Source organism: Myotis yumanensis, unplaced genomic scaffold, assembly GCF_028538775.1.
Source record: "Myotis yumanensis isolate MYYU_CA2020_CCGP unplaced genomic scaffold, mMyoYum1.0.hap1 SCAF_13, whole genome shotgun sequence".
NCBI lineage: Eukaryota > Metazoa > Chordata > Mammalia > Chiroptera > Vespertilionidae > Myotis > Myotis yumanensis.
This window is the reverse complement of record NW_027223764.1, coordinates 19,266,645-19,283,226: the sequence shown is the minus strand read 5'-3', so window position 1 is coordinate 19,283,226 and position 16,582 is coordinate 19,266,645. Positions and strand designations below refer to the sequence as shown.

Genomic DNA, 16,582 nt, shown 5'->3' with positions numbered 1-16,582 from the left:
AGAGTATGGCTTCAAATGACATTGCCACATCAAAAGTCTGCAAGGCCAGAATCAATACATGCTGCCTCTCTTCACCCCTCCATTCAATCCATCTTTCAATATTTGATTCCCTACCCTGTGGCATGTGATACAGTAGTGAAATGGACAGATGTAGTCCTTGTCCTCACAGAATTTATATCTGGTGGGGAAATAGAAAAAACAAAACAATTACAGCTCAGGGTGATGAATAGAATGAGAGGTAAGCACAAGATGTTATAAGAGTACACAGAGGGGTATCAAACCCAAGCTTGAAAGTCAGTGAAGTCTTCTCAGAATATGTTCTATCTAAGCTGACCCTAAAGAATAAATAGGAATTTTCTGAGCAAAAAAGTGTGGGGAGGTGTGGGTTTGGAGAAGGTGAGAATAACAGGAAAGCATAGTCAAGAATGAGGGAACACTGTGTGTGAAATTTGGAGGCAAGAAGGCACAGCCCCTTGAAAATGTTGTGTCTACATGGAGCCCATACTTTTGCTGTGTTCTCACTTCCTGAGTTCCCCCTTTTACTTCCTAGTATCCTTGGCCTTGTCCATGGGTCCCAATCTCAACCTATATCTTTAGGCACTGAACCTATCCAACCGGGCGAGGAAGCTGTACACCGTTGGAGAAACAGTGAACCTGATGTCTGTGGATGCCCAGAAGCTCATGGACGTGACCAACTTCATCCACCTGCTGTGGTCAAATGTTCTACAGATTGTGTTATCCATCTACTTCCTATGGATAGAATTGGGACCCTCAGTATTAGCGGGTATTGGGGTGATGTTGCTCCTAATCCCAGCTAATGGGATAATCGCCACCAAGAATAAGGCTATTCAGGTAAATAAGCAGAGCACCCTATGGATATATACACTTTATTCGAAGTGTAAAGTCTTTTGCTTATTTTATTCTAACTCTTGGTGGGAGTGTGGGCAGAGCAAAGCTGATGGGAGACTTTCCACCATCCCAAATGAACTTGGTTTTTCCTATCTCCCCTTTTTATCTTCTAACCACTCTTAGGGTTTATATACGCTATCTTCCTTCATTGTTACAGGGACAAGCCTGATTGGATAGAGAAGAGCTGCCCAGAGACCCTGAACATAATTATCTCTTCCACCATGCTCCACTGGGCTTTTCTTAGAATAGTGATTATTGGCCCTGTTTCTTCATCATAGCAATACACACCAACCACACAGAGCATTCACAGAGTGACTCAAACTTTAAGCCTAAATCCTAGCAACCAATCTTGCTATCACTAGGTGGGCGGTCCTTAGTGCTGCCAGAAATCATAAGTGGGGTGTGTGGACTCCATGTTGTACATGATTTATTCATTCATTTGCATTCATTTAGTTACAAATTATTTTGAGAATATTTATTGTACATATTGCTTTTCTGGGAACACAACAGCAAGTAGGTAGGCTCTTGTTCTAGTAGAGTTTACATTCTACTTGGGGTGGAGAGTCAAGCCATAAACAAACAAAAGCAAAGAAAAAAATATCAGGTCATGACAAGCACTATGCAGAGAATTTAATAGGGTGATGTGATAGCAAGTGAGTGGGTAGTTGTTTTAGATTACGGGGTCAGGAAAGGCCTCTGTGAGGAGGGGATATTTGAGCTGAGCTCTGAACAACACAAGCCTGACCATGAAGGAGCAAGCCTTGAGAAAAATAACCTGGGACGAGAGAATAGTTAGGCCAATGCTTTGGGGGCAGACATAAGCTTGGCACGTTCAAGGATCAGAAAGATGGTGGGTGTGGCAGGGGCAGAGTGGGCAAAGAGAGTGGGAGAGACACATTCCATCACTTGGCACCTCAAATTCTTGCCAGCCACAAGTGCCACCAAGACCTACCATCTGCATCTACAGCAAATCTGGACCCTTTCACATGGAAGTGTGTTTTATTTTTGTTTTACTTTTTCCTGGCAGGCAAAAAACATGAATAAGAAAGACAAACGTTTGAAGATCATGAATGAGATTCTCAATGGAATCAAGGTGAGAAGCCGAGGGTATAGCTGGCCCTTCTCTGTGTGCAATGACGGCAGGTCTTGGTCTTAACAAACCTGGTAGAGGCTGTGGACTCCTGCTTCTAGGCCTGTGGGGTGTCCTGTGACATCAAAAGTCTGCAAGGCCAGAATCAATACATGCTGCCTCTCTTCACCCCTCCATTCAATCCATCTTTCAATATTTGATTCCCTACCATGTGCCATGTGATACGGTAGTGAAATGAACAGTCTCCTGTTTCTTCTCCTAGTACCCCTCTCAGGGCCTCATTTGTACCTTGATTTCTATTTATTTACCTTAAGTGGTTTGTTTTGTTTTACATTACCTTGCAAATTGTTGATTGTGCACAAAAGTAGACAAAATAGTACAATCAATCCCCATGGGCATCAGCCAGCTCCAGCAATAATTAACATGACCTAACTAGCTTCATCTATCACCCCATTCTCCACTTCATGCTCTGCTGAATTATTTTAAAACAAATCTCAGATTATCTTGTTGTTTCATTAGTAAATACTTTCTATATATTTCTAAAAGAAAGACTTGTTTTTTTAAAAAAAAATTGTATTTTTATTGATTTCAGAGAGGAATGGAGAGGGAGAGAGAGATAGAACCATCAATGATGAGAGAGAATCATCGATCAGCTGCCTCCTTCATGCCCCCTACTGGGGATTGAGCCTGCAACCCAGGGATAGGGATTCTGGATCTGGATTCCCTGATCCAGAATCGAACCCGGGACCTTTCAGTCCACAGGCCAACACTCTATCCACTGAACTAAACTGGCTAGGGCAACTGCTGGTTAGTTTGAATAAGGATCCAAAGAATATCCACATAGGCCATTTAGTTGGTAGTGCTTTTAATCTACAATAGTAACCCCTGTCAGTCTATATTCATCCTTATTAAATGTCCTGCCATCCTTGCACCTGGAGCACTGATTTGTGGCCCAGACAGCATGTTTTGATCCCTCAGTAAGTTGTTAAAACTCACTGAGGCTTGGGCCCTACTTCAAACCATTTAAATTGGACTCTCTAGGGGTAAGCCCCAGGCATATATTATATTTCAAAAGCTCCCTAAGTGATTCTAATATGCAGCTAAGGTTGAAACCCATTGTCATTGCCTTGATCTATTATTTCATTAGGAGTTACAAAGGGGTGATATTTTAATTCTATTATTCCTTTGGCATTGGTTAGCTGAAATTCTATAAAAAGGAATTATCCTAAAATAAAATTTATATAGGATAGAAAGGATAAATGCTTTTTTCTTTCCTCTATTTACCAACTTTCAAAATAATGCATTTCATCTTCCAAAGGTGACCAATGAGGTGTTTTTTAAATATATATGTTGTTTTGAATTCATGGATTTTACACCCAAAGTTCTTGAAAGTGCAATGGAGGCCCCTTCTAATGCCCTGATATGTCTCCACAAAGGGCTCTGACATGCCTTCCTGCTAATGTGGCAAAATGAACAGACTTGGTTTTGAGTTTTACTTCTATTACCAGCTAATTGGTGAGGTTGAGCAAGTTACTTAGCCTCTCTCAACTTGCTTCCTTAATGTAAAAAAAATGAATCAAATAATTCTACAAAAGTAGGAGACTAACTCTTCCTAGTTTGCCCAGGATTTTCCAGGATTAGCACCAAAAGCCTTGTGTACTGGGCAGCTCTTAGTCCCAGGCAACCTGGGACAGTTGGTCACCCTTAGATTGTTACGGAGATTAAATAAAATAATGTCTATAAAATGTTTGTACATAGTAGGTTGTCAACAAATATAAGCTATGTTTCTGTAATCAAACTTTATAATCTGGATTTCTGCCCCCTCCCCAAATTTTGGGGGCCATGTCCTAACACCTGGGTAGATGAGATACCAGTGTCCTTTGGGGCAACGGTGTGAGCTGTGTTCTTTTCTATCCTATTAGATCCTGAAATATTTTGCCTGGGAACCTTCATTCAGAAACCAAGTCAATGACATTCGGAAGAAAGAGCTCAAGAATCTGCTCACCTTTGGGCAGATGCAGTCTATGATAATGTTCCTCTTATACTCAACTCCAATCCTGGTGAGTGACAGTCTGTAGGCGGGTCAGCTTTCTGAAGAAGAAAGTCTGTCCTAGATAGACTTCCCAGAACCTCTAGGTCGCACCAGGAAATCCAAACTCTGTCCCACCACTGCTCAACTCCCTATACTACCTCATGCCCAACTCTAGTTTCACCCTTGTGTATAGTTTGGTGGTCTGGGGGCCCAGAGCAAGTTGCCAGGGTGTCCAGGAATGGTTTGCAAAGGAGGGCTTCTTGTCTTCTCAGAGAGGCCATGTGGGTCAATAGAGGAAGAAACACTGATATAGGAGCCAAGTTCTAGTCCCAGCAATGCCATTAATTGACTTTATGACTCGGACAAGATATTTCCTCCCGTGCTCGCTTCGGCAGCACATATACTAAAATTGGAACGATACAGAGAAGATTAACATGGCCCCTGCGCAAGGATGGCATACAAATTCGTGAAGCATTCCTTTTTTTAAAAAGATATTTCCTCCTCTTCTGGGCTCAGCTTTCTCATGTGTAACATGGGATGGTTGAGATGATCCTTAAGATTCCATCAACTCTGATCTACTGTGTTCCGGAGCCCTTTTAGCAATAAATTGTTCATGACCTTGCTTTTCCAGGTATCTGTCGTCACATTTTCAGTTTATGTCCTGGTGGATAGCAATAATATTTTGGATGCAAAAAAGGCCTTCACCTCCATCACCCTCTTCAATATCCTACGCTTCCCCCTGGGTATGTTTCCCATGATGATCTCCTCGCTGCTCCAGGTAGGAACTTTCACTGCTAACTGATGGCCTCTGAGTAAAAGCCTTAGATTCTAGAATGACCAGCCTATCATATCTCATTTCCAGCTTCTGCTGGTAAACTTTCAACCAGACAGATTTGTCTGATCTCTGAAGAAGGATGGTTTGATCTTAGTAAAATCACAAGCCCTCTGAGCCCATATAACTGACTATAAAGTGAGGATTCTCATCTGCCTCACAGGGAGGCAGTGCAGTGATCAACCCTGTGTACCTGGAACATTTCTAAGCCCTTGTCCCAAGTCAGTTTCCACACATTTCCCCAAGCTCCTGAGGTATTTATGTAGCATTAGGGAACTGTGGGACGAAGGAAGAAAAAAGACCCTCTCTCTGTATGAGCCATCTAAGGGTAAGACCAGAGGCAATTTGGGAGCCTTAGCAGTCAGAAAATGAGTTTGGGGTTCAGGAGGGAGCCTCTGGGTCCTGAAAACTCAGCCTGGTCACTGGGATGGACCAGACCTCAGAGGGAAGACCACAGGGCAGGCGAGGCAGCCAGGCTGACAGAGTGTGGTGATCTGTGTTCCTCTCAGAGGTGGCTGACTTCAGACAGCTCAGGCCAAAACGGGCTGGGGTTTAGGAGAAGGCCTCCCTGTCCTGGATGGCGTTAAGAAAAGCTGGCAGGGATGGCCGATAAAGAAACAACATGCTCTTTTTGGACTGAGTTTATTACGTAGATAGCGAGAGCAAAAGTGCCAGCTCCCTACATTCCCTGTCCCACAAGATGGCACTGAGACAAAAGGGGCCAGAGGACAATGCACTTGGAGGTGGGTGGGGGGGGTGTTCTGTTTCTGAGGAGCTGGTCCCTGCAGCCGTCAAGCAGTTTTATAGTCTGTGGTTGCACCCTAAGGAGAGGGCAAAGCAGAAAGCCTCACTTCATCAGAACCCAAGTGGTGACAAGAAACCATCTCCTGACAGCCTCCCTGGCAGACGGGGGGTGGGGTGGGGGGTGAGAAACATCCTTGCAAAGCTCCCGGAAATCTTCCCGATGTCTCATGTTCCAAGGGGACCACTGGGTGTCCTGCCAACACACACATCAGTTGCAATCGAAGCTCAACCTATGTGGCCTGTGTCACAGTGCGCTCTGGCCAGGTGCTCGACAGAGTCCCAGTAGTGGCTCCATTAGGTCACTGAGTGGGTCCTTGAGGCACGGACTCGGTTAAAGAAGAGCACGCCAGGGGCCTAGTTGCCAGAACCAGATAGAAGTTAGCGTTTTATCTTAGAGAAAGGCGAGACAGTTTCTGGAACTAGGTACAAATTGGAGAGAGAGCAGTAGAGTTGCCTCCCTCTCCCTGCCCCCGTCCCCTCAGTTTTCTGAAGGATTGAAATAGAGCATCTCAATTGATCTCTGTCCAGAAGGACGGGCTGGCTCCCAGGGTTGAGGTGAGGCCGAGTCTGTGGTGCGGGCCAGGAGGTTCCAGGGGCAAGTGGCAAATTATGGGCAAGAAGCCTGGCAGATTGACTGTCTCCTTCCACAACCAGGGCTGGTGACAGTCGCAATCCCCTCCCTGCTTGAGCTTGTCATTGGATGTTTTACTCTTGAGATGCGTTGTGTTCTTCTCCAGGCCAGTGTTTCCTTGGAACGGCTGGAGAAGTACTTGGGAGGGGATGACTTGGACACGTCTGCCATTCGACGTGACTGTCATTTTGGTAAATGAACTTGCAAGTTGTTTCCCAAACTTATTCACAGTGCTGGCACCAGAACTCTGAAATTCAAGGGCTCAGCAGTAGCAAATCGATCGAAAGGGAGAGTGAGGGGACTTATCTTCGACCAACATTGGCATATAAGTGTACTGTTTTTACTTAATTGTGTTTTCACTTAGAACAGCTTGCTTGGCCAGATTGCTAAACAAATTTAAGCCAGTCGTTCTGAGGATAAGCAGGGAATCCTGCAAAGGATCTAGAGAGCAGAAGTCAGCACGGAGCTGAGTCTGTGGAGGGAGGGGTAAGGTAGGCTGGAGCGAAGGAAAACGCAGGTTTAACGGTGGGAGGGCATTCCTGGCCAGAGGGAGCAGTCGGAGTGGAATCCGGGGCAGGGAGTGGCTGGGTATGTGTATATGTAGGTGGAATTTGTACCAGGAGACTAGGCGACAAGGCCTGGGAATGTACCCAGAGAGTCTGTAGGTTTGAAATCCAGGCTCAAAACAGGCCTGGGACTCCTGAGTCAGAAAGGACTTTGTATACAGGCAACTTCTGGACTCCCCCAGGAGCTTTCGCTAGCGTAGGAGCCCACACAGGACAGAGATCTGGGGATCTGCTGGAGGAAGCGGAGAGGGACACGTGAGGGCTGAGAGGCAGACAGGCAGGTGGGGACCTACGTCTGACTAAACGCAGGGCCTTCTTCTCCACAGATAAAGCCGTGCAGTTTTCTGAGGCCTCCTTTACCTGGGACCGGGAGACGGAAGCCACAGTTCGAGAGTGAGTTGCCTCCTTTCCATCCCGCTGTTCTTCACGATTCTCCTTACCTGTCCTGTGACTGAAACATTCCATATAACAGAACACATGGGAAGTCGAGCTGTGTGCACATGTGCAGTCAGATAGCAGTGCAGGCTCAGCCGCTGCAAGGATGAGCTGACAGCAAAGATCCTGGGCCTCTTTGCTCTTGAATGCACCTGCCAACCTGCTCTCCTGCTGTGGGACCACACACGTCTAGCTGAGAACCCTGAAGGCATTTGTTCTGCAGATTGTGGCTGAAGGTACTGCAGATGGTTCTGCAGACAGTGGCTGGAGGCGGGCAGGTGCCCTGGGCCTCTGGGTGTGGTAGAGGATATACACAAGAACATGAACGCAATTTAAGTTCATTCATTCACTTAAGAACGTAAGTAAGAATGTTGGCGTTCCTTCCCCAGAGTGGACAATGGGAGCTTTTTCTATAAGATTCCATTTCAGGCCTGGAGTTTTACATCTAAATAACCCATCCCTACATTCCATGCTGCAGCCGCCTTCTCTGCCCTGAGCCAACCCCTTCTTGCCACAGCGTTGCATGTAATGTGTTTCTTAAGCACTACGTGCAACAGAACACCCAGCCATCCACCAGCACAGCACACACAATACACCGGGAGCCTGAGCCGGCCATCCTTTTTTTCTTCACAACCGGGCACCCCTTTTCATCTCCCTGCTACAGCTAGGTCTTTCCACCCTTCTTTGCTATTTCCACAGCCTTGAACATGGACTCTGGAGCTTGCCCCAGGATGTGTCAGGCCAGAAACTCCTCCCCTGAACCCTCCCAGCCTGAAAGCCTCTCTTTGCAGAGAGAAGACTGGGCACAGCTCCCCCTTTGCTAATATTAGCCTAGAACAAGTTCAGCTCGATGGGCAGCTTCGGAAAGACTATGAACAAGTTTCTGAGGTTCTAATATTCCAGGAACTCAAACCATAGGGCCGACACACAGAGTCTCTAGGAGTCTAGCCCAGTGTGGATGTCTCCCCAGCCAGACACAGCCATGTCTCAGGGGAGCGGGCAGCAGTCTGTGCTTTCAGCGGGTGTTCCATTGGATGGCTAGTCTCACTGAAGAGCGAAGTTTGGGAAACAATAACCTAGCCCAACACCACTAGTTTAGAAATGAGAGTTCAGAGGACGTGACATTTCAAGATCACACAGCTGGGCAGAGACAAAGTTGGGACTTGAACTCAGGTCTCCAGGCTCCCACTGGGGTCTTGTTCAATGGTACCATGTTGGTTCTAAGAGAATTTTTCCAATGGAAACCCAAGGTTGGCACAAACAGCTCATAGACAAGTTGAATACATTAGGACTCACGCTCTAGGCTCTTAGAGCTTAAAAATAAATAATTAAAGAAGCACGGTGGAGTCTTGTATACCAAAGACAAATTTTCCAGTCTTGAGAGAAAATCTCCAAATACCAGACCTCCCATAGACAGTCTGAGAAGTGGCCCGAACTCCTCTTGAATAAGTCCCCTCATCTCCTTCAAATAAACTTCTCTCTTTCAGTGTGAACCTGGACATCATGCCGGGCCAGTTGGTGGCTGTGGTGGGCACTGTGGGCTCTGGGAAGTCCTCCTTGATGTCAGCCATGCTGGGAGAAATGGAAAATGTCCGTGGGCACATCACCATCAAGGTGCGAGGGAATGCCAAGGGGAAGACTCTGACTCAATGTGGGCCACTTCGTGCTGGGCGGGTGCACTGAGGACCAGCATCTGACCACCACTGCTGTCAGGTCGCTGTATAGGTAAAAGGTCTGGGAGGCACCTGGTCCACTTGTAAACTGAAGATTCTTTGCCTCACCTTACATACATAATCAGACTCAAGGTGGATTCCAAGAATCTGCTTTTTTTTTTTAAATCCTCACCTGAGGATATTTTCCATTGATTTACAGAGAGAGTGAAAGAGAGAGGGAAAGACAGAGAGGAATATCGATGTGAGAGAAACACATCGATTGGTTGCCTCCTGCATGCGCCTAGACTGGGGAGGAGCCTGCAACCAAGGTACGTACCCCTGACCAGAATCGAACCCGGGACCCTTAGGTCCACAGGCCGATGCTCTATCCACTGAGCCAAACCGACTAGGGCTAAGAATCTGCATTTTTAATGAGCTACCCAGGTGATTCTCATACACATACTAAAGTTTGAAAAATGTTGAATAGAGATCTTTCCCTTCAGTGTATAGGCAGTTCTGCTATACCTATATGTGTTTCTGAAAACTTCAAGTTCCACAAAATTGTGCAATAAAAATAACAAGACTTAGGAGAAAGAGTTGTAACAGATTATTAAACTTCTATAACTTTAAGATAATAAACAATGGCAATAAAAACAGTAGCACTGCAAAATCTCTGCTGGCAATTGTTCCCAGCATCACAATTAGTTCAGGGCCTCCCTTTCCTCCTTTGGGGGCACTTGCTTCCAATACAAAAATTTGATGTAAGATATAGGCATATTTATCAATTATGTTTGTTTTGTAAACCTCACCTGAGGATATTTTTCATTGATTTTAGAGAGAGAAGAAGAGAGAGAAAGAGAGAGAGATTTCTCGGCTGCCTCCCATATGCATCCCAACTGGGGATCGAACCCACAGCCTTTTTGGTGTATGGGACAATACTCAACCAACTGAGCTACCTGGCCAGGCAATTATGATGTTTTTAACAGAGAGAAAATATTCTCATGGCATTCTCATCAGCACTCTAAGCTTCCTTAGAGAGCTACATTTAGGGGAAACTATAGGTACTTTGAGTCATTTAACCAGCCGTTACTTGCACCAAAAAGAGGCATGTCTATAGATCTTTAGCTGTTTTCCCTAAGATCTTTATATATTGCTAAGCCTTCTTTTTAGTTATGAGAACGCTCACTCCTGATTGCTTTACATTGACATGTTTGGACCTTTTTAAGAAACTTCTACTTTATACTGACATTATCCCCTGATTTACCAATAACTAATGAGGTAATTTGCATTAATCCACATGCAGTGTAGCAGAGCACACTCTACAGACTTTTCTCAATTACAGTTTACATTCAGTATTATTTTGTACTAGAGGCCCGGTGCCCAAAAATTTGTGCACTCGGGGGTCCCTCAGCCCAGCCTGTGCCCTCTCGCAGTCTGGGACCCCTCGGGGGATGTCCACCTATTGGCTTAGGCCTGCTCCCCGGGGGATTGTGCCTAAGCTGGCAGTGATACATCCCTTGGGGGATGTCCACTTGCCAGCGGGCCAAAGCTGCAGTTGAACATCCATAGAGCTGCTGAGGAGGCAGGAGAGACTCCCACCATCGCCGCTGTGATGCCGTCAGCCTGGCTTGTGGCTGAGCAGAGCTCCCCCTGTGGGAGTGCACTGACTACCAGGGGGCAGCTCCTGCATTGAGCATCTGCCCCATGGTGGTCAGTGTGTGTCATAGTGACCAGTCATTCCCAGTCATTCTGCTGTTAGGGTCAATTTGCACATTACCGCCCTAATGGGTTTGGCTCAGTGGATAGAGCGTTGGCCTTCGGACTGAAGGGTCCCAGGTTCGATTCCGGTCAAGGGCATGTACTCTGGTTGCGTACACATCCCCAGTAGGGGATGTGCAGGAGGCAGCTGATCGAAGTTTCTCTCTCATCGGTGTTTCTAACTCTCTATGCCTCTCCCTTCCTCTCTGTAAAAAATCAATAATATATATTTGAAAAAAAAATTGCATGTGCACATTACCTTTTTATTATATAGGATAGAAGCCTGGTGCATGGGTGGGAGCCAGCTGGTTTGCCCTGAAGGGTGTCCCGGATCAGGGTGGGCAGGGGACCCCCAGCTCCCTATGATCGCCCACGCTGCCCCTGCTCACGATCACTGGCTCTGCCCATGCTCAGGTCTAACACCTCTGGCCAAGGCATTAGGCCTGGGCAAGGGACCCCCAGCTCCCCACCATCGCCAACTCGGCCCCTGCTCCCTGCGATTGCCGGCTCCGCCCTAATGCCTCTCACCCAGGCATTAGGCCTGGGCAGGGGACCCACAGCTCTCCAAGGGATCTCCTGCTCCACCCTTTCCCAGGCCTAACGCCTGTGGCCAAGGCATTAGGCCTGGGCAGGGGACCCCAAGCTCCCACCATCGGCGACTCTGCCCCTGCTCCCCATGATCGCTGGCACCGCCCCCCCAGCTGCAGCTGCCCCGTGTTCACTGGCACCGCCTCTGCCCAGGCCTAACGCCTCTGGCCGAGGCATTAGGCCTGGGCAGGGGACCCCCCCAGCTGCAGCCGCCCCTGCCCAGCTCCCATCGCTGGCTCCACCCCTACTTCCTGCTATCACTGGCCAGTGCGGCAAAGGTGCCCAATTCTCCGATCATGGCTGGAGGGCATGCCCCCCAGCTCTTAGCTCCCCCCTGGGTTTCCGATCACTGTCAGTGGCAGGGGGCTTCTTCTGTGCTTTCCTTTTGGCCTGCCTGCATTGTGCCTACATATGCAAATTAACCACCATCTTTGTTGGCGGTTAACCGCCATCTTGTCTGGTGATTAATTTGCATATCTCGCTAATTAGCCAATGGGAAGGGTAGCGGTCGTATGCTAATTACCATGTTTCTCTTTTATTAGATTAGATTAGTTTTAGATGTACAGCACAGGGGTTAGACAATCATATACTTCATAAAGAGGTCCTTCCTTATTTCAACTACCCACCTGGCACTGTACATGGTTATTACAATACTAGGGGCCCAATGCACGAATCTGTGCACCTTGAAAGGAACTGGGGCCATGAGGCTGCGGAGGGCACAGGCATGGGTCTTGACCCATCCTTCGCACCCCGGCCAGGCCCTCCTGCTGTGGCCCCCCAGTCCCCTGCCTGCCAATAGCCCCACTCCTGCCACCGCCGCTTCCATGCCCTGATACTCGCACCTGCTGACAGCGTGGAGCGATTGGGGCTGGTGCCAGCAGTGGGTGTGAGCAGGACCAGTGCCCTCAGCAGGTGTGAGTGGTGGCTGCTGCTCCGATCACCCCTCAGGAACAGGGGGAGGAAGAAAAGCACTCAGGGTCAATCGGGGCCGGCTGCCACCACTTGCACCCGCTGAGAGCATTGAGCGATTGGGACTGGCGCCGGGCGCTGGCAGTGGGTGCAAATGCCTGGTGGGACTGCAGCATGTAGGAGCAAAAGAATTTTCAGTAATCACCAGAGGTGCGCCCTGATGACAGTGACCAACGCCCTGCCTTGGTCTGGCGCCCCCACTCACCTGCTCCACCATCCCGCCATGGCTGATGCCCGCCATGTTCCGTGCACTCCCCCTGGTGGTCAATGCACGTAATAGTGACGGGTTGTTTGGTTGCTTGTTCGGTCTATTTGCATATTAGGGTTTTATATATATAGATTATTGACTATATTCTCTATGCTGTACTTTACATCCCTGTGACTATTTTGTGTCTACCAATTTGTAGTTCTTAATCTCTTCACCTTTTCACCCAGCTCCCTCCCTTTTGGCACCCATTAGTCCAGTGATGGTGAACCTATGACACGCGTGTCAGAGGTGACACACGAACTCATTTTTTTGGTTGATTTTTCTTTGTTAAATGGCATTTAAATATATAAAATAAACATAAAAAATATAAGACTTTGTTTTACTATGGTTGCAAATATCAAAAAATTTCTATATGTGACACGGCACCAGAGTTAAGTTAGGGTTTTTCAAAATGCTGACACGCCGAGCTCAAAAGGTTCGTCATCACTGCATTAGTCTGATCTCTGTATCTGTGCAGCATCTACAGATTTAATTCTGTTTCTTAACTCCTTTTAGGAAGTGTTTTCTTGCTACCTCATAACTGAGTTTTTCCTCAAACACAGGCTTTTGTCAGGCTCATCTTTCTTTGGACATGATCTGCTTCATGCATCGCCTGCACCCTAATTCCAATCTCTCAGTTCTTGCTTCCTCAGCTGTCATCTATACCAGGCCCCTGGCAGTGTTAGCCCTCGGTTGCTCCTAGTAAACTCACCTAGTAAACCCTGTTCTAGAGCCAGCACATGCATTCATCCTCCCACTTTCAGGATCATGGCTAGAAAGTGAGAGTCTAAAAAAGGGGACTTTACATGACGAGAAGGACTTCGAATTCTTTCTCCATGGTTTGTGCAAAAATTCAAATACATTTATAAATATCAGATGTTCAGTCAATTTGACATACATTTCTTCAAGTCTAAGTTCCACTTGTTCCTTCCGGCTCCTGCCACCCCGTCCTTCAACCCTGCATTTCTGGAGGTACAACTGTCTTGTGGTCTCATATTTCCCATCTAGGGCACAATAGCCTACGTCCCCCAGCAGTCCTGGATCCAGAATGGCACCATCAAGGACAACATCCTTTTTGGATCAGAGTTCGATGAAAAGAGATACCAGCAGGCTCTAGAGGCCTGTGCCCTCCTCCAAGACTTGAAAGTGCTGCCCGGGGGAGACCTGGCTGAGATTGGAGAGAAGGTACTTAGAACCTTAAAGGGTGAAGACACATCAAAGAAAAAATGTGAGGATGGCAAAGAAGTACATAGGAGTAAAATAGCTGACCAATTTCGGTGGTCATGTTGGGAATAAACACCAGAAAACACGAGTTTGTACAATATTTTATACAAATGTAGTAATCCAGAAATTTTAAATTTGGTGCCTGGAAGCAAATACAGGGGTTATGTGCTCTGAAGGGAAGAGGAGGGTAGGACCGGAGTGGTTAAGTAACCAGTGACTGGCCCCAGGTTGATGTCATGGCGGAGGGACAGCAGCAGGTCCAGAGCCCAGGTGCCCTGCCTCTACTTCTGTACATCAGCAAGGGTCAGAGAAGGGTAGTAGTAGCCTGCTTTGAACAGACAGATATTTAGTGTGGATTATTTCCTGATGTTATTAAATGCCTCTCTTAAAAATGGATTTTTAATGACGACTGCGTATTTTATCCATTGTATGGATAGAGAATAATTTGTTTAGAAATCCCTGATTATTACATAATTAGGATGTTTTCATCCTCCCTCCTGTTAAAAACAAAATTAAACCAAGTACATTTGAAGGCCTGATTGGCTTGATCATTTATAAATGGGGCAGAATCCCACCTAGCAACTCTAAGGGCACTGCAAGTGTTATACAAAAATATAAAGAAAAAAAAGGGTAGGGAAAGAAAGCTATTAGAAAAAAAGAAAGAAATTATTTGGGGGCACCTGGACATCTGTTTTTTTGTTTGTTTTGTTTTTGTGTTTGGGGGGGTTTTTTTGTTGTTGTTTTTTAGAGGAAGAGACCAGGGAAGGGCTTTATCATGCAGAAAGCCTCTTCTTTCTGGGGCTGGGGTGGGGGTGGGGTGGAGGTGGAGAAGGCCCACAGGATAGATTACCTCCTTGGTATTGCCTAGAAAATGTCACACTGGTTGACTAAGTGTTTCTGGGAGAGGTTGAAACAGAAATTAGCTCAAGTATTACATCTAGGTTTGGTGTTGCTGGGCTTTAGCACAAGTGACACCATTTGGGCCTGTGGTTCTCTCTTGAACAATCCCCATTACTAAAACTGCCTATAGCAGTCTTTGGGGACAAGGATCTTGAAATGTTAGAAGAGCTGTGAAGATAAAGCTCTAGAGCAGGGGTCCTCAAACTACGGCCCGCGGGCCACATGCAAATACAAATATTGTATTTGTTCCCGTTTTGTTTTTTTACTTCAAAATAAGATATGTGCAGTGTGCATAGGAATTTGTTCATAGTTTTTTTTTTAAACTATAGTCCGGCCCTCCGACGGTCTGAGGGACAGTGAACTGGCCCCCTGTTTAAAAAGTTTGAGGACCACTGCTCTAGAGTGATTTTGTTCATTGATTCAACACACATTTACTGAGCACCTATGTGCCAGAGACTGTTTCAAGTGCTGGAGTTACATCCATGAACAAAACAGAGAAAATCTGCCTGGTATAGCATTACATTCTTATGGGACAGGAAGCAACAAAAAATAATAAGTAAATTATACAGTAGAAAATGGTAAGTTGGGCCTGTCTTTAATTATTGGGCCAAAAGGGTTTTATTTGAATTAAAGTTACTTTTTGTATAAAGGAACTTGAAGATCTGTAAGCCCTTAATACCTTATTGAGAAACATCTCTTTCTTACCCCTCCTCAGTAGCCTCCGTGAAGGCAGGCCTGGGGCACAGTGCTTAATAGAAATGCTTTTCTTCTTCAGGGTATAAATCTCAGTGGGGGTCAGAAGCAGCGCATCAGCCTGGCCAGAGCTACCTATCAAAATGCAGATATCTATATTCTGGATGACCCCCTGTCGGCCGTGGATGCTCACGTGGGAAAACACATTTTCGATAAGGTCTTGGGTCCCAATGGCCTATTGAAAAGCAAGGTGAGGAATCATTTAAAGGGGCAAAGCCATAAGGTATGTGTTTCAGGGGCACACATCTAGGTCAGCTGCAGTCCTGAAGCAGATTTCCTTATTTACCTGCCCCCCTGGGCTGCTGAGGAGACAGTGTCAGACTGGTCTTCCAGGAGCTAAGCCCATAAGGGCTCCCATCTTGAGGTCATGGCAAATTCTAGCTTATTCTGTGGCTTGGGCATTGAGCCCATTAGGATGATTGATTATGATAGAAAGCACTTTGAGATCTGTGGTATAGTAAGACTTACTGGTTTTTGTTTCCAGTTTTTGGCACAGAGCCCATAAACTTGGAGTTTCCTGAGTGATACTTGGAGTGTCTTTTGTTATTCCTAGTGAGCCCCTTTAGATAACATAGGAGTCTATGCTAATAAGTGACTTAGTCTACAAGTCTGATAAGTCTATGCTAATAAGCTCTCCCATCCCAACAGTGTCTGTGTTCCAGAGACAGTGGGCTTGGGTTTTCTCTCCAGAGGCTCTTTCAACCCCGTGGCCCCTATCTGAGCTTCATTAATGATCCATGAGTGTTAGTGTTCCTTTGAGTGGAACCCCTGTTTCAGTAGTCATGTGATTTATCAATAGACAGCAATACAAGGAATGTCATATCCCACACCAGGGAGGACCTGGGCCAAAGACAAAGTTTCTTGTTACACAATGTCACTAACATGCTGAAAGAATCTGGGCAGTTTGTTTGTTTGTTTTTAAAGGTATCTTTATTGATTTCTGAGAGGAAGGGAGAGGGAGAAAGAGAGAGAACCATCTATGATGAGAGTGAATCATTGATCGGCTGCCTTCTGCATGCACTCCACAGGGGACCCAGCCTGCATCCTGGGCACGTGCCCTGACTGTGAATCAAACTCTGACCGTCTGGTTCATAAGTTGATGCTAAATCACTGAGCCATACTGGCCAGGGTGGGCAGTTCTTTTTTTTTTTTTTTTTTTTTTTTTTTTTTTTTTTTTTATATTTTTTTTTAA

The 16,582-nt window shown here is 46.4% G+C and overlaps 1 protein-coding gene and 1 non-coding gene across 2 annotated transcripts in view; both read left to right on the top strand.

Moving 5' to 3' along the window:
- Positions 1-16,582, top strand: part of ABCC2 (ATP binding cassette subfamily C member 2) — a 70,122-nt gene that overhangs the window by 27,396 nt on the left and 26,144 nt on the right. Inside the window, exons 11-19 of the mRNA XM_070432539.1 lie at positions 598-852; positions 1,937-2,002; positions 3,922-4,059; positions 4,663-4,809; positions 6,405-6,489; positions 7,191-7,257; positions 8,787-8,913; positions 13,522-13,698; positions 15,413-15,580. Coding sequence (XP_070288640.1) covers positions 598-852; positions 1,937-2,002; positions 3,922-4,059; positions 4,663-4,809; positions 6,405-6,489; positions 7,191-7,257; positions 8,787-8,913; positions 13,522-13,698; positions 15,413-15,580 — 1,230 coding nt within the window. The remainder of the gene's footprint in view (positions 1-597; positions 853-1,936; positions 2,003-3,921; positions 4,060-4,662; positions 4,810-6,404; positions 6,490-7,190; positions 7,258-8,786; positions 8,914-13,521; positions 13,699-15,412; positions 15,581-16,582) is intronic.
- Positions 4,411-4,517, top strand: LOC139022258 (U6 spliceosomal RNA). The gene has a single exon (XR_011473641.1). It is a non-coding gene; the product is annotated as a U6 spliceosomal RNA (small nuclear RNA).